General features: G+C 41.5%; 2 protein-coding genes across 3 annotated transcripts in view; both read right to left on the reverse strand.

The window, feature by feature from the left end:
• Positions 1 to 858: 858 nt before the first annotated feature.
• On the reverse strand, positions 859 to 2,979 carry mrpl18 (mitochondrial ribosomal protein L18). 2 transcript variants are annotated; one of them, XM_061686036.1, is made up of 4 exons: positions 2,745 to 2,979; positions 2,453 to 2,621; positions 1,142 to 1,376; positions 859 to 1,060 (listed from the first exon to the last, which is right to left on the reverse strand). In XM_061686036.1, the coding sequence occupies exons 1-4, from the start codon at positions 2,833 to 2,835 to the stop codon at positions 983 to 985; spliced, it is 573 nt and encodes a 190-aa protein (XP_061542020.1). In that variant the 5' UTR covers positions 2,836 to 2,979; the 3' UTR covers positions 859 to 982. The 2 variants fall into 2 exon arrangements, with proteins under 2 accessions (XP_061542020.1, XP_061542019.1); XM_061686035.1 differs by having other exon boundaries at positions 2,453 to 2,624.
• A 1,044-nt stretch (positions 2,980 to 4,023) lies between these two features.
• The window catches only part of tcirg1b (T cell immune regulator 1, ATPase H+ transporting V0 subunit a3b), a 19,858-nt gene continuing 8,789 nt past the window's right edge, over positions 4,024 to 15,092 (reverse strand). Inside the window, exons 10-21 of the mRNA XM_061685623.1 lie at positions 12,092 to 12,304; positions 11,866 to 12,016; positions 11,647 to 11,786; positions 9,686 to 9,843; positions 9,522 to 9,612; positions 9,313 to 9,431; positions 8,999 to 9,212; positions 8,616 to 8,726; positions 8,441 to 8,527; positions 6,723 to 6,843; positions 6,387 to 6,558; positions 4,024 to 4,769 (exon numbers count right to left, since the gene is read on the reverse strand). Of these exons, the coding sequence (XP_061541607.1) occupies positions 4,676 to 4,769; positions 6,387 to 6,558; positions 6,723 to 6,843; positions 8,441 to 8,527; positions 8,616 to 8,726; positions 8,999 to 9,212; positions 9,313 to 9,431; positions 9,522 to 9,612; positions 9,686 to 9,843; positions 11,647 to 11,786; positions 11,866 to 12,016; positions 12,092 to 12,304 (1,671 nt within the window). The 3' untranslated portion in view covers positions 4,024 to 4,675. The remainder of the gene's footprint in view (positions 4,770 to 6,386; positions 6,559 to 6,722; positions 6,844 to 8,440; positions 8,528 to 8,615; positions 8,727 to 8,998; positions 9,213 to 9,312; positions 9,432 to 9,521; positions 9,613 to 9,685; positions 9,844 to 11,646; positions 11,787 to 11,865; positions 12,017 to 12,091; positions 12,305 to 15,092) is intronic.

Here is a 15,092-nt window from a genome sequence, read left to right on the forward strand (position 1 = left end):
CGTCTGCTTCAGAGTTCAGGGGTTTGCACGTTGCACCTCTGCTCGGGTCCTCCTGAGGAGACTTTGCATGCTCTCCCTGTGCTTGCATGGGTTTTCTCTGGGCATTCTGGCTTGCACCAACAGTCGCCCCAAAAATGCATGTAAGGGTAATTCAAGACTGTCAGGTGTCAAGCTTAATATAAGGACCATGGGGGCAAACAGTGCAGTACAAAGGTGGCAGTAGCGTGGTACAAGCAGTGATGTTTAAACCTCTCCACTTTTTCAGATTGAGGCAAAGCAATAACCAATGTTTTTATAGCATAATTCCCACTGTTTATAAATTATTGCCACATCAAGATGTGTCACACTGACACTCTTAAGTGCTGTCAAAGTATTAGTTTGAGGGCATGTACACAGTATTTTTGCAACCAGGTTATTGTGTTTTCAAATGTTTTATTTTTCCTTTAAAAACCTTGAGAAGATTTCAGTTTCTTTTCCAATAGAGTTGTACAGGTTATAGATCACAAAGGTGGAAAAGCTTTTGAAATTATTTATCTTGGTCTTTTTTTTTTTTTTTATGTCACAAATTTGAACAGGGGTGCGCAGACTTCTTATATCCACTGTTTGTGGTTTCACCATTTATAGCCAGCCCTCTGAGGGGAACCACAAGTACAGTGTGACTCGCGATAAAAACAAATGTGACAACCCTGATCTTAATTGCTCTTAGATGTGAATGTGAGTGGTTGGTCTGTATGCGACTGGCTTTCACACAGTCCAGGGTGCACAACGCCTCTCCCATGTCTGCAGGGATAGGCTCCAGCTCACCTGCAACACTAATGAGGACCAGCGTTATCAAAAATGGGTGGATGGACAGATGAATACTCATTTGGTAACTGTTTATTCACAAAAGCAAGACAGCAAAATGTGACTCATCGTATTGTCATGGAGGCTATTTTTACATAAGAAAGAATTTTTCTCAACATTTGAAGGCTGATCTCTAAATTTAGGTTCCAATGTATTTTCTTCTGGGTTCACTGAGAATGATTCCTCCATCTTTCATTGCTGCTCGAAACGACTGAACCTGTACAAAAAAAAAAAAAATAAGGATACGTCAACAGTAATGTAGGTGTAACGTCTCCATACACAATTCCGCCACGCTTACAGCATCCGAGCGATACGTCCAGGGAATGGCCCTGTACACCATCCTGGTGATGCCGGCCTGCTTGCATCGATGCGCCAGCACTTCGCCCACGGCCTGACACGCCGCCACGCAGTTTGTGGAGGCCAGCTCCTTCTTCAGCGCCCACTCTTTGGTGGAGCAGGAGAGCACCGGGTCAGGTGAAGAGCAAGAGAAGACCTGAGCCATCACATGTTTCTGACTGCGGGAAAACACCAACCTGGGGGCAATTTTTTTTTTTTTTAAATAAACAGGTAAGGTGTTTATTGCCTCTGAGACAAAATGTGGAGAGCAGAAGCAGAAGAATCACACAAGCAATTGAGAGAAATCCTCTATTAATACCTGATCAAAATCAGTCAAATAAAATGACAGTGGAGGCTCAACGATCCGTGAAGCTACTTGAGTTCCAGGTTCTTGTTTCCCCCCCATAGGAAATAAAACTGAATTAATTCACCTTTATCATATTCATAGTCTAACAGTGGAAATGTTCACTCAAATAGTCTTGAAATTGTAACAAGATGTGTAAAAAAAAATAAGTTCAATGTTATACTTAAAAAGGTCCCATATTTTGACAAACCAACATTTTCTAGTTTTGGGGCCTAAGTAAACGTGAAATTTGAATTAAAATTATCCACGCATTCCTGAGCGCCAGACGTTTTTCTGCCGAGAAGCCAGAAATCAGGTCATTCGAATTTCTCGAGCTTATCTACGTCACTAGAGAGAAGATCTCCGCTTTCCCTTTCCGAGACGACCCAGGACACGCTGGGGAGACTACGTCTCTCGGCTGGCCTGGGAACGCCTCGGGATCCCCTCGGAAGAGCTGGAGGAAGTGGCTGGGGAGAGGGAAGTCTAGATTTCCCTGCTGAGGCTCCTGCCCCTGCGACCCCGACCTCGGATAAGCGGTAGAAAATGGATGGATTGATGGATATTCGGATTTCAAATTATATCAAAATTTTTGGGGAACCCCTGTGGTTGAACTACTCGGCCTTTGACGCCACACAGACACTAGTGGAGAGGGTACAGAAAAGCCTTTTTTTTTTTTTTTTTTAAGACAAGCAACACTACAGAAGTTCTGCTAACAACCCAGGCTAAACTTAGATCCTCCTCGACATACAATGATGTTAAACAGATGAGATGTGTCACTTCGACACAAATCCTAGACAGCAATAACTACTTTCCTATTGGCATCTTAGAGTTACTGAGTACAAAAATACACTCGAATGTCACGGATGAATAATGAATTCGCGAATGTTGAACCGGTAAGGGATAGGGCGTCAAAACGGATGAAAAACAGACCTGTGGTAGAACTCGCGGTGAGGCCATGTCGTCTTCCAGCCGCGGTCCTTCACAGCTAAGGCCATCCGTTCTAGGTTCCGTGGGTTTCGGTTCTTAAAGGTCGGGTTCACGGACTCGTTCTCTACCGTGCAGGGCTCCGGTTGGGTAGCCGGCTGAGTCACACATCGAGCTGCTTTCCGGACAAACAATCGTTGGATTCGTCTCACATGCTAAGTAAATACAGCGGATCTATACATTAAGTCGTGCGTTTGAAATGTCAATAAAAGTCGTGATAGATAAATCAAGTCTTTACCTGGGTGGTTTACGGCCACAACACATCGCTGAATTTGACTCAAAAGCAGACGAACCCCACGACTCGTGTGGCTAAACGCCATTTTCACCATAAACTTATTTAAACCACAGAGGTAATCGTGTTACAATTTAAGTAGCCAAATACCATTTCCTAAGGTTAAGACGAGCTATTTTTTTTTGTTTGTTTTTGCTCAGGACACACAGTAAAGTATGTAGAGCGCCATGTTTGCCCGCAGATGTAAAATAGCAGATATGACACGCCCCTTTTGAGCTGCGTTCCTACAGCGACGCTAAGCTAGGGGGGTCAAGTCGTCCGCGCATTTCATGTGTGGACGCTAAGGAAACAAAAATAACAAGGATGTCGGCACATTGTGCTTCATACGGTGGCACACAACGCTGTAAAATTCTAATAGGGGAATTGCAAATAACCTTTCACAGGTAATTAGTTTTTTTTTTTTTTTATTCAAATGTTATTCATTGATAACATACGCTTTTGGTTTTGAAAAAAAAAGTAAATCTAGCAAAAATCAGTTGAGAAATGAGCAGATTACGACTTAATTTCAATGTGCAAGCATTGCCTTTGATTAAAACGTCGACCTCCCCAACGTGGCCGCCACATATTGCACCTCGGTTAGCTGGGCTGCTCAAACTTGCTGGTGTATCTGTGTCTGTTTGACATTCCCTCTACATCCAGGTACGTCTTTTAAAAAAGTACTGAGAGAAACAAAATTGGGGATTCACAAGTCCGCACTGAATTTATGAGACTATAGACTACGTCTTCACGCGGTGCGTGAAGGATCCCTTTCGTTGTAATCGCATTTTTTAACATTAAAAAAAATGGCCTATGTGTTTTTCATTTAAATTTTACTGTAATCAAGATTTTGCTACTACGTTAGCGTCCCTTAGTGACAGAAAAATCACGTCGCGTTCCGACTTACGTCGCGCCGTAGGAACGTAACTCCATTGTAAACCGAGGACCCCCTGAATATTAAATCACGTTATTTCAGCCATATTCGGTCATTTAAATGACTGACAGACAAAAAAATATATATACATACATACATAATTATAAAAACATATTTTTTTAAAGCTACTACGGAGTGTCAGATACCATCTACTGTACTATGATGTATTCCAATAATTAAGTGACCAACAAACAAAACTATCTGATCTATTAAGATCTGACTGGACTGTATGTTCATTTTTGCATGAATCCCTTTAAAGGCACAGCTCAAATGGTGTGTATTGTATTATATGTAGTGAATGACTTGTCACATAAATACAAGAACACAAAATTTTATTTAATTTCAGTTGAAATTTGATCACTTGGACAGTGCATAACAAGAGGGGGGCGGGGGGGGGGGGGGGGGAATAAGAAAAAGAGAAACATATCCTGATGTGGTTCAAAATATCATCATGCCAATGTGGTCCCAACAACTTAATGACTTCATAAGCTATCTCAGTAAGGCAAAAGAGAAAACTGTTACTCATGTTTTAAGATTAAACTGTTTAACATTTGCATGTGCTCAAACGACATGACACTGTGGGAATAGTGTTTTTAGCAGAACAATTCAACATATGTTCCCCTAAATTTCCCTTTTAAATGTTAAGATTATCATAAATGTCACAGTGAAAAGTATCAATAACTAAGTTTTAGGAATGAATAACTAGAATGCATTTACATAACACTGACTGAATAAAATTTGAAAAGAGAGTAGTATATTTAAATAAAGCAACTGTATCTTGGATATCATTCTAATTATGGCATAATAACAGTCAATACTATCATGTTCATTGTGCAATTAATCCGTTATATAAAAGCCTCAGTCCACAGAACACTGTTGTGTTAGTCCGTTCCAGTCCAAGAACTCAATGAGGTATAATAAATGAATGATTTTGCAATTTCAGTGAATTCTTTGGCCAGAATGATGTTCATATGTTAGCTGACGCATTAATAATCGATGAGAAAGCGAACGGGTGCAGTTTATAGCCTGACCCACTGTAGAACTTGTTCTGGAACTCCACCCTGGAAGAAAGAAACATTCAGTGGTCACTTTTAAAGCTACCAGTTGACCATGCAATGTTATGTAGCTCTGTTTTAGGCACATACAAATAGCATAAAAGCATTTACTGTAATTTCTCGCATATAATGCATCCCCCCCACCCAAAAAAAAATATGTCAAAAATCAATGGCGCGCATTATAGATAGGTATAGGGGGAAATGAAAAAAAACTTTCCCATGTTATAAATGTATGCCGCCATCTCGAGGTTATGAAAAAGCGGTACACTCATTTCAATACGCCACTGCAACCTGGAGGTTATGAGAAAGGTGTACACTTTTCATTGTAATATGCTATGGGAATTATTTTGGTTTGTTTAACGTTTCAACCGAAATAAGCATGACCTGTTTATTATTTATTATTATATCTGTTGTTGACCAATACTGGCTACTCATGCCAGAGTAGCATCTGCTCCATTTGCACACTGACTGAGGAGTATCTGGAACATTTGCACGATCAACATTGTCCCAGATTACCGCACTCGTCGCTTGAAGTCTCAGCGCCCTTTGCACAATGGTCACTGCACCGGACTATTGCAATATTAGTCATTCGAACTGCTCTAAGTGCTCAAGGACTCTGCATCTTTTTGCACAATTGTCAAAAAAATAAAAAATAAAATGTACTGGCATTACCAGATAACTGGCAACCCTTTATTGCTCAGTGACTGTTTTTTTTGTCAATGTCTTTATGTCTCAAAAGTGTTCTCTGTCAATTGACTGTCTGTTCTCGTACTAGAGCGGCTCCAATTACCGGAGACAAATTCCTTGTGTGTTTTTTGGACATACTTGGCAAATAAAGATGATTCTGATTAGAAAGGAACGCAACCTAATTCAATATTTATCCATCATCGCTAGCTGACGTGTAGTGCTTCCACTAACAACATAGCTGCAAACATAGAGGAGCTATTTTTTTAAAAGCACAGTTAGTGTTGCCAACTTAACCATTCGATCGCTATTTTTAGAAACTTTTCCAATCGCTGTAGCGCCTTTTTTCTTCTTCTTTAAAGTGCCTAGTGAATTTAATTCAGAAACAGACAACACGGGTGGAATCATTTTCACACTGTTTTCTGTATGACAGGCCAGGAGCCTGGTGGTCAATTATGTTGAACATTGCTAAAGACAGTGCCAATTTATACTTTGCAAAAGCAGCGATTTATCGACACGTTGGAAACTTTTGACCCCAGGCAAGTGCTTCCAAATTGAAAATATTTTGCTGAGATCGTCTTGCCTTGTCTACATGACAAAAGCGCGTGACAGCTAGGAATGCTGCACTCATGCAGGTATGTCAGATTTATGTGATAAGTCACAATCATATCAGAGCTTTTAAGTGGCCCAAAGGTAAGGTAGGGAGGAGTAATTTATTTAGTAGGTTTGTTTTAATGGCCTGCTGGTCCCCATATGCAGGCATGCACTTTAAAAAAAAAAAAAAAAAAAACATTTTTACGACAATTTATTGAAAATTATTTTGTGGACCCCAGTTTACGAACCAATGAATTAAAGAATGACAAATACAGATTAAATGATTCAGACTGCCTCAAAGACAACAACAACAACAAAAAGAGACTTTAAAAAAAAGTAATTTACCAGTGTAGACGGAGTGCATGTAGGAAAGCTGACAGGCCCTCCATAACCAGCAGGATGGAGATGGTCAACACAGCAAAGAAAGCGAAGACCACAAAGAGAACCACAGAGCCCACGTAGCCCTGCCACCTCAGGGCAACACGCATCACCATGACCCACAACACCTCTGACAGCTCTGTGGAGAGAAACCACCTCAGTCAAATGGCCTTCAGTGCTTGGAAATTCCATGTCATGTGTGGCTGAATAACACCCTGACAATAGAATGGCATGAGTGTGTTTTAAAGAGGTAGTCTGTGTGTGTGCACCATGCAAGCCCAAAGTAGTCCGGGTGCTACTAACGTGCGTGTGCCAGGCTGAGAGCCCAGAGTCGGAGGTAGGAGGCGGTGTTGGAGATGCAGCCCAGGCAGTACTCGATGGTGTGGATGGCCTGATGCATGAACGCGTCAGCAGCATCAAAGTCCTACAGATAAAAGAATGAATGCTCTGCAAAGGCTTCGTTCAGTGGTCCTTTACATTTTTACACAAATTATCACCTTAAAAAAAATAATACTTGGCTCTTCCAATTACTGCCAACATGACCAACAGTAAAATACTGTAGTGAGGTACTTATGCACAGTTTGAACATTAACACCGCCCTAAATAATTTGAAAATAAACAGTTCCAAAAGTAAATCAAATGCAAATGTATTGTACTTAAACGTTAAACACAAGTGAACTGTAATTAACACACCATCTTAATTATTTTTTTTACTTAAATACTGACTACAAATTAAAATGTTTAAGTTTCATTAAAATTGTACCGGGAAAAAAAATGCTTGAAAACAAAGTTTGAAAATATTACATGAAAATGGATTGTACTTAAAAGTTAAATACAACTGAATTGTAATTAACAAATGTGCTGTTCTCGAATTCAAAAAAAGTTCAATATGGAAAAAAACCCAACTACTTAACGATTTCGTTGAAATGTAATGCATTTAAAAGTAATAAAAACTGTACCTAAATACTGTCATGCTCACCATCATTGGCACCCCTTCATTATTTGCATAACCTGCATAATTGTCTTCCCCCAACTTAGCTATTGTAATTTCAAAGGGGAAAAAAACTGAAAGCAGCATGCGCAGCAATATTGGGACCCCTCCTTAATACTTGTTTGCGGACCCTTCGGCAGCGATGACAGCCTCCAAACGTTTCTTGTATCCAACTTTAAGGTTTTTGCACTTCTCGTGGTATTTTCTCCCACTGTTCCTTTGCAATTTGTTCAAGCCCTTTCACATTTGCACGGTTCTTTTCCCAAAGATTTTCAATTGAATTGAGATCAGGACTCATTGCTGGCCATTTTAAAACAGTCCATTTTTTTTCCATTTTAACCATTCCTGTGGGCTTTTGGATGTGTGCTTTGGGTCTTTGTCTTGCTGAAGGACCCACGATCTTCGCCTCAAACCAAGTTTTATTACACTGGGTAAGACATTTCACTCTAAAATCTCTTAAGAATTTTCTGATTTCATGATACCTGTGATACAGTCAAGGCCTCCAATATCAGAGTTTGCAAAGCAGCCCCACAGCATTATGGATCCTCCACCGTGTTTGACTGTTGGCAAGGTATTCTTTTCCATGAAGGCTTCATTGCGCTGTCTGTAAACAAACTGTTTGCGTGCATCGCTAAAAAGCTCTAGTTTTGTTCCATCTGTCCATGAAATATCGTTTATCATTTGCTTGTGCATCAAACAAGTTCTCTATCGAAAAATGTTGTTTCACTTGATTCTTTTTCCACATATTCCACATTTAGTACTTACATTTCATGGGTGCCAATAATAGTGAGCATGATTGTATGTTTGAAAAACAGTTCGAAAAGATGAAATGCAACTGTAGTGTATTTAAAGTTAAGTACCAGTACAACTGTAACTGTAACAAATGTAAAGTACTGGATAAAAAAGTTAAATGATGCATCGTTTGAACTTATAATTCAGTGATTCTTTTGCGTACCACAAGAGGGAGCCTGCATACACCACTTTGACAATCACTGGCTTAATTGAAGCTTCGGTTGAGTTCTGCCCTCACCTCCTCCTCCTCAGCAGAACCTCCGTCCACCTCCCCGTGTCGGATGTTGATGGAGGCTTCGTCGGCCAACAGCTGGCGTCTCTCTTCCTGCAGATACCGCAGTGGATTGGAAATCTTGTACAAAAATAGACCCATCCGAGGTAGAAGGGGAAAAGTTCCAGGTAGACGCACTCACCGGCTGCTGACGTCTCCCCTTGTGGGTGATGTATTCAAATAGTGGTTTCCCAAGCAGGAGGACGGGAACGGAGCACAGCGCCAGGACCACCAGCACTTTCTGTACAATACCCTACATAAATCAACGCAACAATATCATTAGTGGTTACCTTCCAGCAGGTTTTACCAAACATGGTTGCAGGTGGATTTTTTTTGCCTCATGCATGACTGGAAATGACAAAAATAACAAAATCATTGCGAGAGACAAATTACATTGCAAATTCATTGAATTAAAAAGGAAACATTTGACATACTCAACTCATAGAGGATGTGTGACCCAAAAATGTGTGGTAAAAAAACACAACAAAAGTTCGGCTTAGGAAATTCTTTAAGTAGCAGACACACCTGTGCCTTATATAGAGGTGGGTTGTCTTCATTCTCTGTGAAGAGAAACATGTCTATAAAATGGATGAGTATACTGGGGGCGATTTTGGACTGGGCAGGAGTGTAGGCGATCCACTTGAACACCACCAGAAACACCAGGTACCCGAACAGACACAACATGAAGAACAGCTCTGGGATCAGCACGAGGAACACGCTGCTCAACTTGCCAAAGTGCCTGGAGGGGAAAAACATGACTTCAAACATGTTCAGGCCACTCAGGGGCAGTAGACAGTAGAAGGGAACGGAACGCGCTGGAGCGTTGGACGATGACCCACACATAGTTGAAGAATGACAAACAGACTCCAAAAGTCATGTGAATGATGCCGATGATAACAGACATCTTCATCTTGTACGAGTTGAGGAAGGTGAGCTTGTTATTGGCCAAACCCCAAATCTGACCATGACACAAAAGAGAAGACCAGTCAAGTGAGCGAGCGCTTGAGGGAAAGAGAGTGTTAACTGCAGATTAGTTTAACAGTCCTACTGGGTCAATGCCAAATGGATAAGGACTGGTGAAGACACCGGGCACGACAGGATCCATCGATAAAAACTTGTTCCCTGCCAGGACGGATGCGCTGTAGAGAACACGGCGAATATTAGCTGTAGGAAAAGAAGACACCAAAGCTAGACTAGTAAAAAGGGCCTCACTTCCAAGTGTTTTTCTCAAACATTGGGCCGACGTGCCACCCTGAGCTGAAAGTGTTGAGGCCGCGGCTGAAGCACTCGTTGTAAATGGCTCCCGTGTAGATGGAGAACAGGCCCATCAGCAGAATCAGATACCGACCCCCAAACATCATCTTCCAGATCTGAAACCCAAATAGGTCACGTTTGTTGTGCAGGAACATAATATAATAATACATTGATTATTATTACCAGAGCTTTTTTGAATTATTATACAGTACCGTGAAAAGTACTGGCCCCCTTCTCAAATTCTTAGAATTTTGCATCGTTTGCTCACTTTGTTTAAGATCATCAAACAAATGTAAATATCAGATGAATATAATCCAAGCGCACTTAAAAAGCTGTTTTTAGATGGTGATTTCATTTAATCAGGGATAAAAACGATTCAAAGTTACCTGGCCCTGTGTGAAAGGGTAATGGCCCCCAGTAATGTATTATTCAATAGTTCCTTTGTTTATGTTTAGTGAATGCCCGATTTATTTCCCGCTAGCCCAGTTGGTGGCACACCCAAAATGATGTCGAAGGAAATGACGGCACAGATATGAGAAATTTTGCCAGGAATGGGCGGAGCGTAGTTGCTCTTTTCGAGGAGCCGTTGGCTGCCAACAGCGGTATGGGTGGTCATGACCCTGCAGTCCTCCCGTCCTTACTGATCTTGCTATTGCTTTTGTTGATCTCCTTTCTTTTAACGTGTGCGTGTGGAAGTTAACTTGCTCGTGACTCAGCGATGTGGTTTGCGACAACTTTGATCCACTTGATCACAACGGAGCGTCGTAACGCTGAGCGCACGAGGCGGCTGAGTATAGAAGCTACTTGCATGTGTTTTTATTTAGTATTTGTGCGTTTGACTGTATAGGGACGTCCTGATAAAACTTTTTCACTTCTGATGCTATACCAGCAGCCTATTGCAGCCTTAAGTATTGGCTGATATTGATCCGATACGATATCAGCAAAAACCATGCATATTTTATGATTTATTTTGTAATATGGAATGTTAGAGAAGGCTTCAATCAAGTGAAACTACTCAACAGTCGGTATAAGAAAAAGTGACCCATTTATTGTTAACCGATGGGTTACATTAATTTTAACCTTAAATATAAGAATATACTACAGTTGAATTAAATACAACATAAATTTGAAGATCCTGAAAAATAACCTCAATAAATCCAATAAAAACATAAACTATCTATATTTTAAACAAAATAACCAGTAAGTTTCACTTAAATATAAGCATATTCTACAATTGAATGGAATAAAAAAAAATTAAAAAAAATACATAAGACCCTCAAACATAAATCCAATAAACACAAATTAGACTTTGCAAAATAACAATTCAAGTTCACGTCAGTTATTTTTACTGTCAGTATATGGCAGGCACAGACTTTGCTTTCTTCCACGTGTGCGGCAATACACTTTTTTAAATTTCTTGAAGCATCTGGGTATAGTTTTATCGACAATGTAGTGGCGGGTAGGAATAACGCAGCAATGCTCAATTAAGCGACAAAATTCACCGCCGCCTTTTCGCCGTCCCGCGGGAGTTTTGGATAGCGTTGGTTCTTTGAGGGAGCGAGAGGTTTGTTTCTTCGCCTTCGCGGTTTTGCGAAAACGCTGTTTCTCGTGACGCTGCTTCAAATGCGCGATGAAGTTGGTTGTATTCAATTTCCTTTGTTCTGTCCCACCATGTGAAACTTGTGCATGCCAAGTTTTGCACTCAACTACATTGTTTTTTTTCCCCCAGATGTGAAGGAAAAATGCTGGCACACGGCCAACATCAATCGTACTTTGTTAGTACCGTAGCACACATGATGTACAGCTCTTTGGTCGACTGTTGTTTTTAAATTTGCTGTATAAATAAATTGGATTGAATCAGATTGGATAACTCGAACAACTCGTAAGTTGACCACTTAAATGTCAAAGTACCACGGTACCTCATTATTGTTGCTTCTCAGCTTGGGGTCCTTCTCCTCAAGAACCATCCAAAGGCCGGCCAGGGTCATCAGCACACCATGACCCACATCCCCGAACATGACAGCGAACAGGAAGGGGAATGTAATTATGGTGTACACGGCTGCGGAGACATGTGAATGATGAAGTGTGAGAGAGGCAAAGCAATGAGAGCCCAAAGTTTGAGATTCATGATGATTTACCTGGATTGACTTCCCGGTAGCTCGCCACTCCGTAGGCATCCACAATGTTCTGGAAACCAGCGGTGAAAGAGTTGAGAGGGAACAGGGTAGGCGGAGAGGTAGATGAAGGCAAACGGTTGTAGAAAGAGTCAACGCCACTGCCACTTTTTCTCTGGATAGAAAAAAAAAAAAGGTTAAGATGGCTGTGCATCTGTTCGTGGCGCGCAGGCCTGAACTGGTGTCTCACCCCTCCTTCTCTCAGGGCGCTCTGCAGCTCAGGCAACTTAGTGACGGGACACCACGCCTCAGCGATCAGGCACTTGTCAGTGACGGAGGGGCTGCCGAGGTTCAGGACCATTTGGACCGCCTTGCACTTCTGGACGCGCACCTTCCACTGGGGCAACACGACCACCGCCCGCATGAGCAGCTGCTGCAGGAAGGTCTCGGTCTGAGACAACACCTTCAGGATGGGAACAAATTGAAGTTCAAACAGCACAAAACACTTCAAAATGAAAAACCGCAAATGTTATTTGTGTTGTAATGCATCTTGTTCAGCCAGCCATCCTTTACTTTCAAGCAAGTTTCCTTGTTAAAGCAAGAAGCAGATAGAGTTTCATTGCTATAAGGCTTAAGTACTTGGGTTCACACATCACGTGTACAGTGAGAAACATTCAATTCAGCACCAACCTTTTATGAATTATTCATCCATATTAAACAAAGAACCCAATTCATTTTCATCCAACCTAACAACATGCTTTGGACAGCTCAGGTCAACAGTCGTTTGTGCATGTTGCCGTCTGTTTTGTTTGGACTCGTGATAGACTAGCAATGACCGTGGAAGCTAATGTGGAATCAAATAAAAGATGAAGGAATAGATTATCCATCCATTTTCCGTACCGTTTATCCTCACTTGGGTCGCGGGCGTTCTGGAGCCAGTTAACTCTGGGCGAGAGGCGGGGTACACCCAGAACTGGTTGCCAGCCAATCGCAGGGCACATATAAACAAACAACCATTCGCACTCACATTCACACCTGCGGGCAATTTAGAGTCTTCAATCAACCTACCACGCATGTTTTTGGGACGTGGGAGGAAACCGGAGTGCCCGGAGAAAACCCACGCAGGCACGGGGAGAACATGCAAACTCCACACAGGCGAGGCCGGGGATTGAACCCCGGTCCTGAGAACTGTGAGGCGGATGTGCTAACCAGTCGGCGCTCATTGTTTTAGAATTTATTTATTTATAATCTATTCCAATTTTACATGTGCTGCTGCAGCAAGCGGGCGGTACAGTGGGCCCTGCGATTGGCCGGCGACCAGTCCGGGGTGTACCCCGCGCCTCTCGCCTGCGGATAGCTGGCATCGGCTCCAGCCTCCCCGCTACCCGAGTGAGGATAAGCGGTGTAGAAAATGGATGGATGCAGAAAACAATGAGCGTAGTCCATTGAGGAACCTTGTCAACAGCTCCAACTATAGAAGTGCTACAAAATCAACAAACAAAAGTAGTACAAGTCTTCAAATACAGGAGTGTCTCAAAATGGTCATCATTTAGTCATCTAAAACCAAACCCAATTCTCGCTCAAATTTTAACGAGATGTGTAAAAACGTTTTTTTTCCCAAGGTAAAGACAGGAAATTCCAGGACACTCGCTACCCCAGCTAAAATTCATCCATCTATCCATCCATTTTCTTTACCGCTTATCCAGGCAAAATTGAATCAGTCTTTGTCAAATCACTTCTAAACATTTATATCCATTTGAATATGTTTGAATTTCGATCATCCATTTTCTGAGCCGCTTCTCCTCACTAGGGTCGCGGTCAATCGCTCAAATGTTTCAACATTAGCCTATTTACAGTGGTGTGAAAAAGTCTTTGTCTCCTTCCCGATTTCTATATTATTTTTTTTGCATGTTTGTCACACTTAAATGTTTGCCATCATCAAACAATTAATTAGTCAAAGACAACACAAGTAAACACAAAATGCAGTTTTTAAATGTTTTTTTATTATTATGGGAGGAAAAAAATCCAAACCTACATGGTTCTGTGTGAAAAAGTGATTTCCCCCAAACCTAATAATTGGTTGGCCCACCCTAAACTGCAATCAAGCGTTTGCGATAATTTGCAGTGAGTCCCTTACAGCGCTGTGGAGGTATTTTGGCCCACTCATCTTTGCAGAATTGTTGTAATTCAGCCATATTGGAGGGTTTTCGAGCATGAGCCGGAATTTTCAGGTCATGCCACAGCATCCCAATAGGATTCAGGTCAGGAGTTTGACTAAGCCACTCCAGTCTTCATTTTGTTTTTCTTCAGCCATTCAAAGGTGGACTTGCTGGTGTGTTTTGGATCATTGTCTTTCTGCAGAACCCAAGTTCGTTTCAGCTTGAGGTCACGAACAGATAGCCGGAAATTCTCCTTCAGGATTTTTTGGGAGAAAGCAGAATTCATGGTTCCATTGATCACAGCCAGAGAGACCATCGCACTACCACACCATATTTTATTGTTGCTATGATGTTCTTTTTCTGAAATGCGGTGTTACTTTTACACCAGATGTAATGGGACACACACCTTCCAAAAAGTTCAACTTTCTCGCAAAATTGAGACAGGCTTTATTGTTCTTTTTGCTCAGTAGTGGTTTTAGTCTTGGAACAAATTTCATGAACACTGACCTTAGATGAGGCAAGTGAGGCCTGCAGTTCTTTGGCTGCTGTTGTGGGTTCTTTTTGTGACCTCTTGGATGAGTGGTCGCTGCGCTCTTAGGGTAATTTTGGTTGGCCAGCTTCTGTTCTGTTTTTGCCACTTGTGGACAATGGCTCTCACTGTGGTTCACTGGAGTCCCAAAGCTTTATAACATGTTCAACACTGATAGATCTCAATTACTTTCTTTCTCATTTATTCCTGAATTTCTTTAGCTCTCGCCATGATGTCTAGCTTTTGAGGATCCTATTGAAGTGATTGAGAAAAGGTGTGGCAGTATCAGGCCTGGGCGTGGCTAGAGAAATTGAACTCAGGTATGATAAACCACAGTTATGTTTTAAAAGAGGGGGGAGGGGCAATCACGTTTTCACACAGGGCCATGTGGGTTTTTTTTTTTTTTTTTTCCCTCCCTTAATAATAAAAACCATTTAAAAACTGCATTTGGTATTTACGTGTGTTGTCCTTGACTAATATTTAAATTTGTTAGATGATGGGAAACATTTAAGTGTGACAAACATGCAAAAAAAATAAGAAATCAGGAAGAGGGCAAACACTTT

The sequence above is a fragment of the Phycodurus eques genome, chromosome 9 (genome assembly GCF_024500275.1).
Source record: "Phycodurus eques isolate BA_2022a chromosome 9, UOR_Pequ_1.1, whole genome shotgun sequence".
In the NCBI taxonomy this organism is placed as follows: Eukaryota; Metazoa; Chordata; class Actinopteri; order Syngnathiformes; family Syngnathidae; genus Phycodurus; species Phycodurus eques.

Coding starts and splice junctions, on each gene's coding strand:
- mrpl18 (XM_061686035.1), bottom strand. CDS start 2,835: ATGGTGAAAATGGCGTTTAGCCACACGAGTCGTGGGGTTCGTCTGCTT. Junction 2,625..2,744: donor TGTGGCCGTAAACCACCCAG/GTAAAGACTTGA, acceptor TTGTCCGGAAAG/CAGCTCGATGTGTGACTCAG. Junction 1,061..1,141: donor GGACGTATCGCTCGGATGCT/GTAAGCGTGGCG, acceptor TTTTTTGTACAG/GTTCAGTCGTTTCGAGCAGC.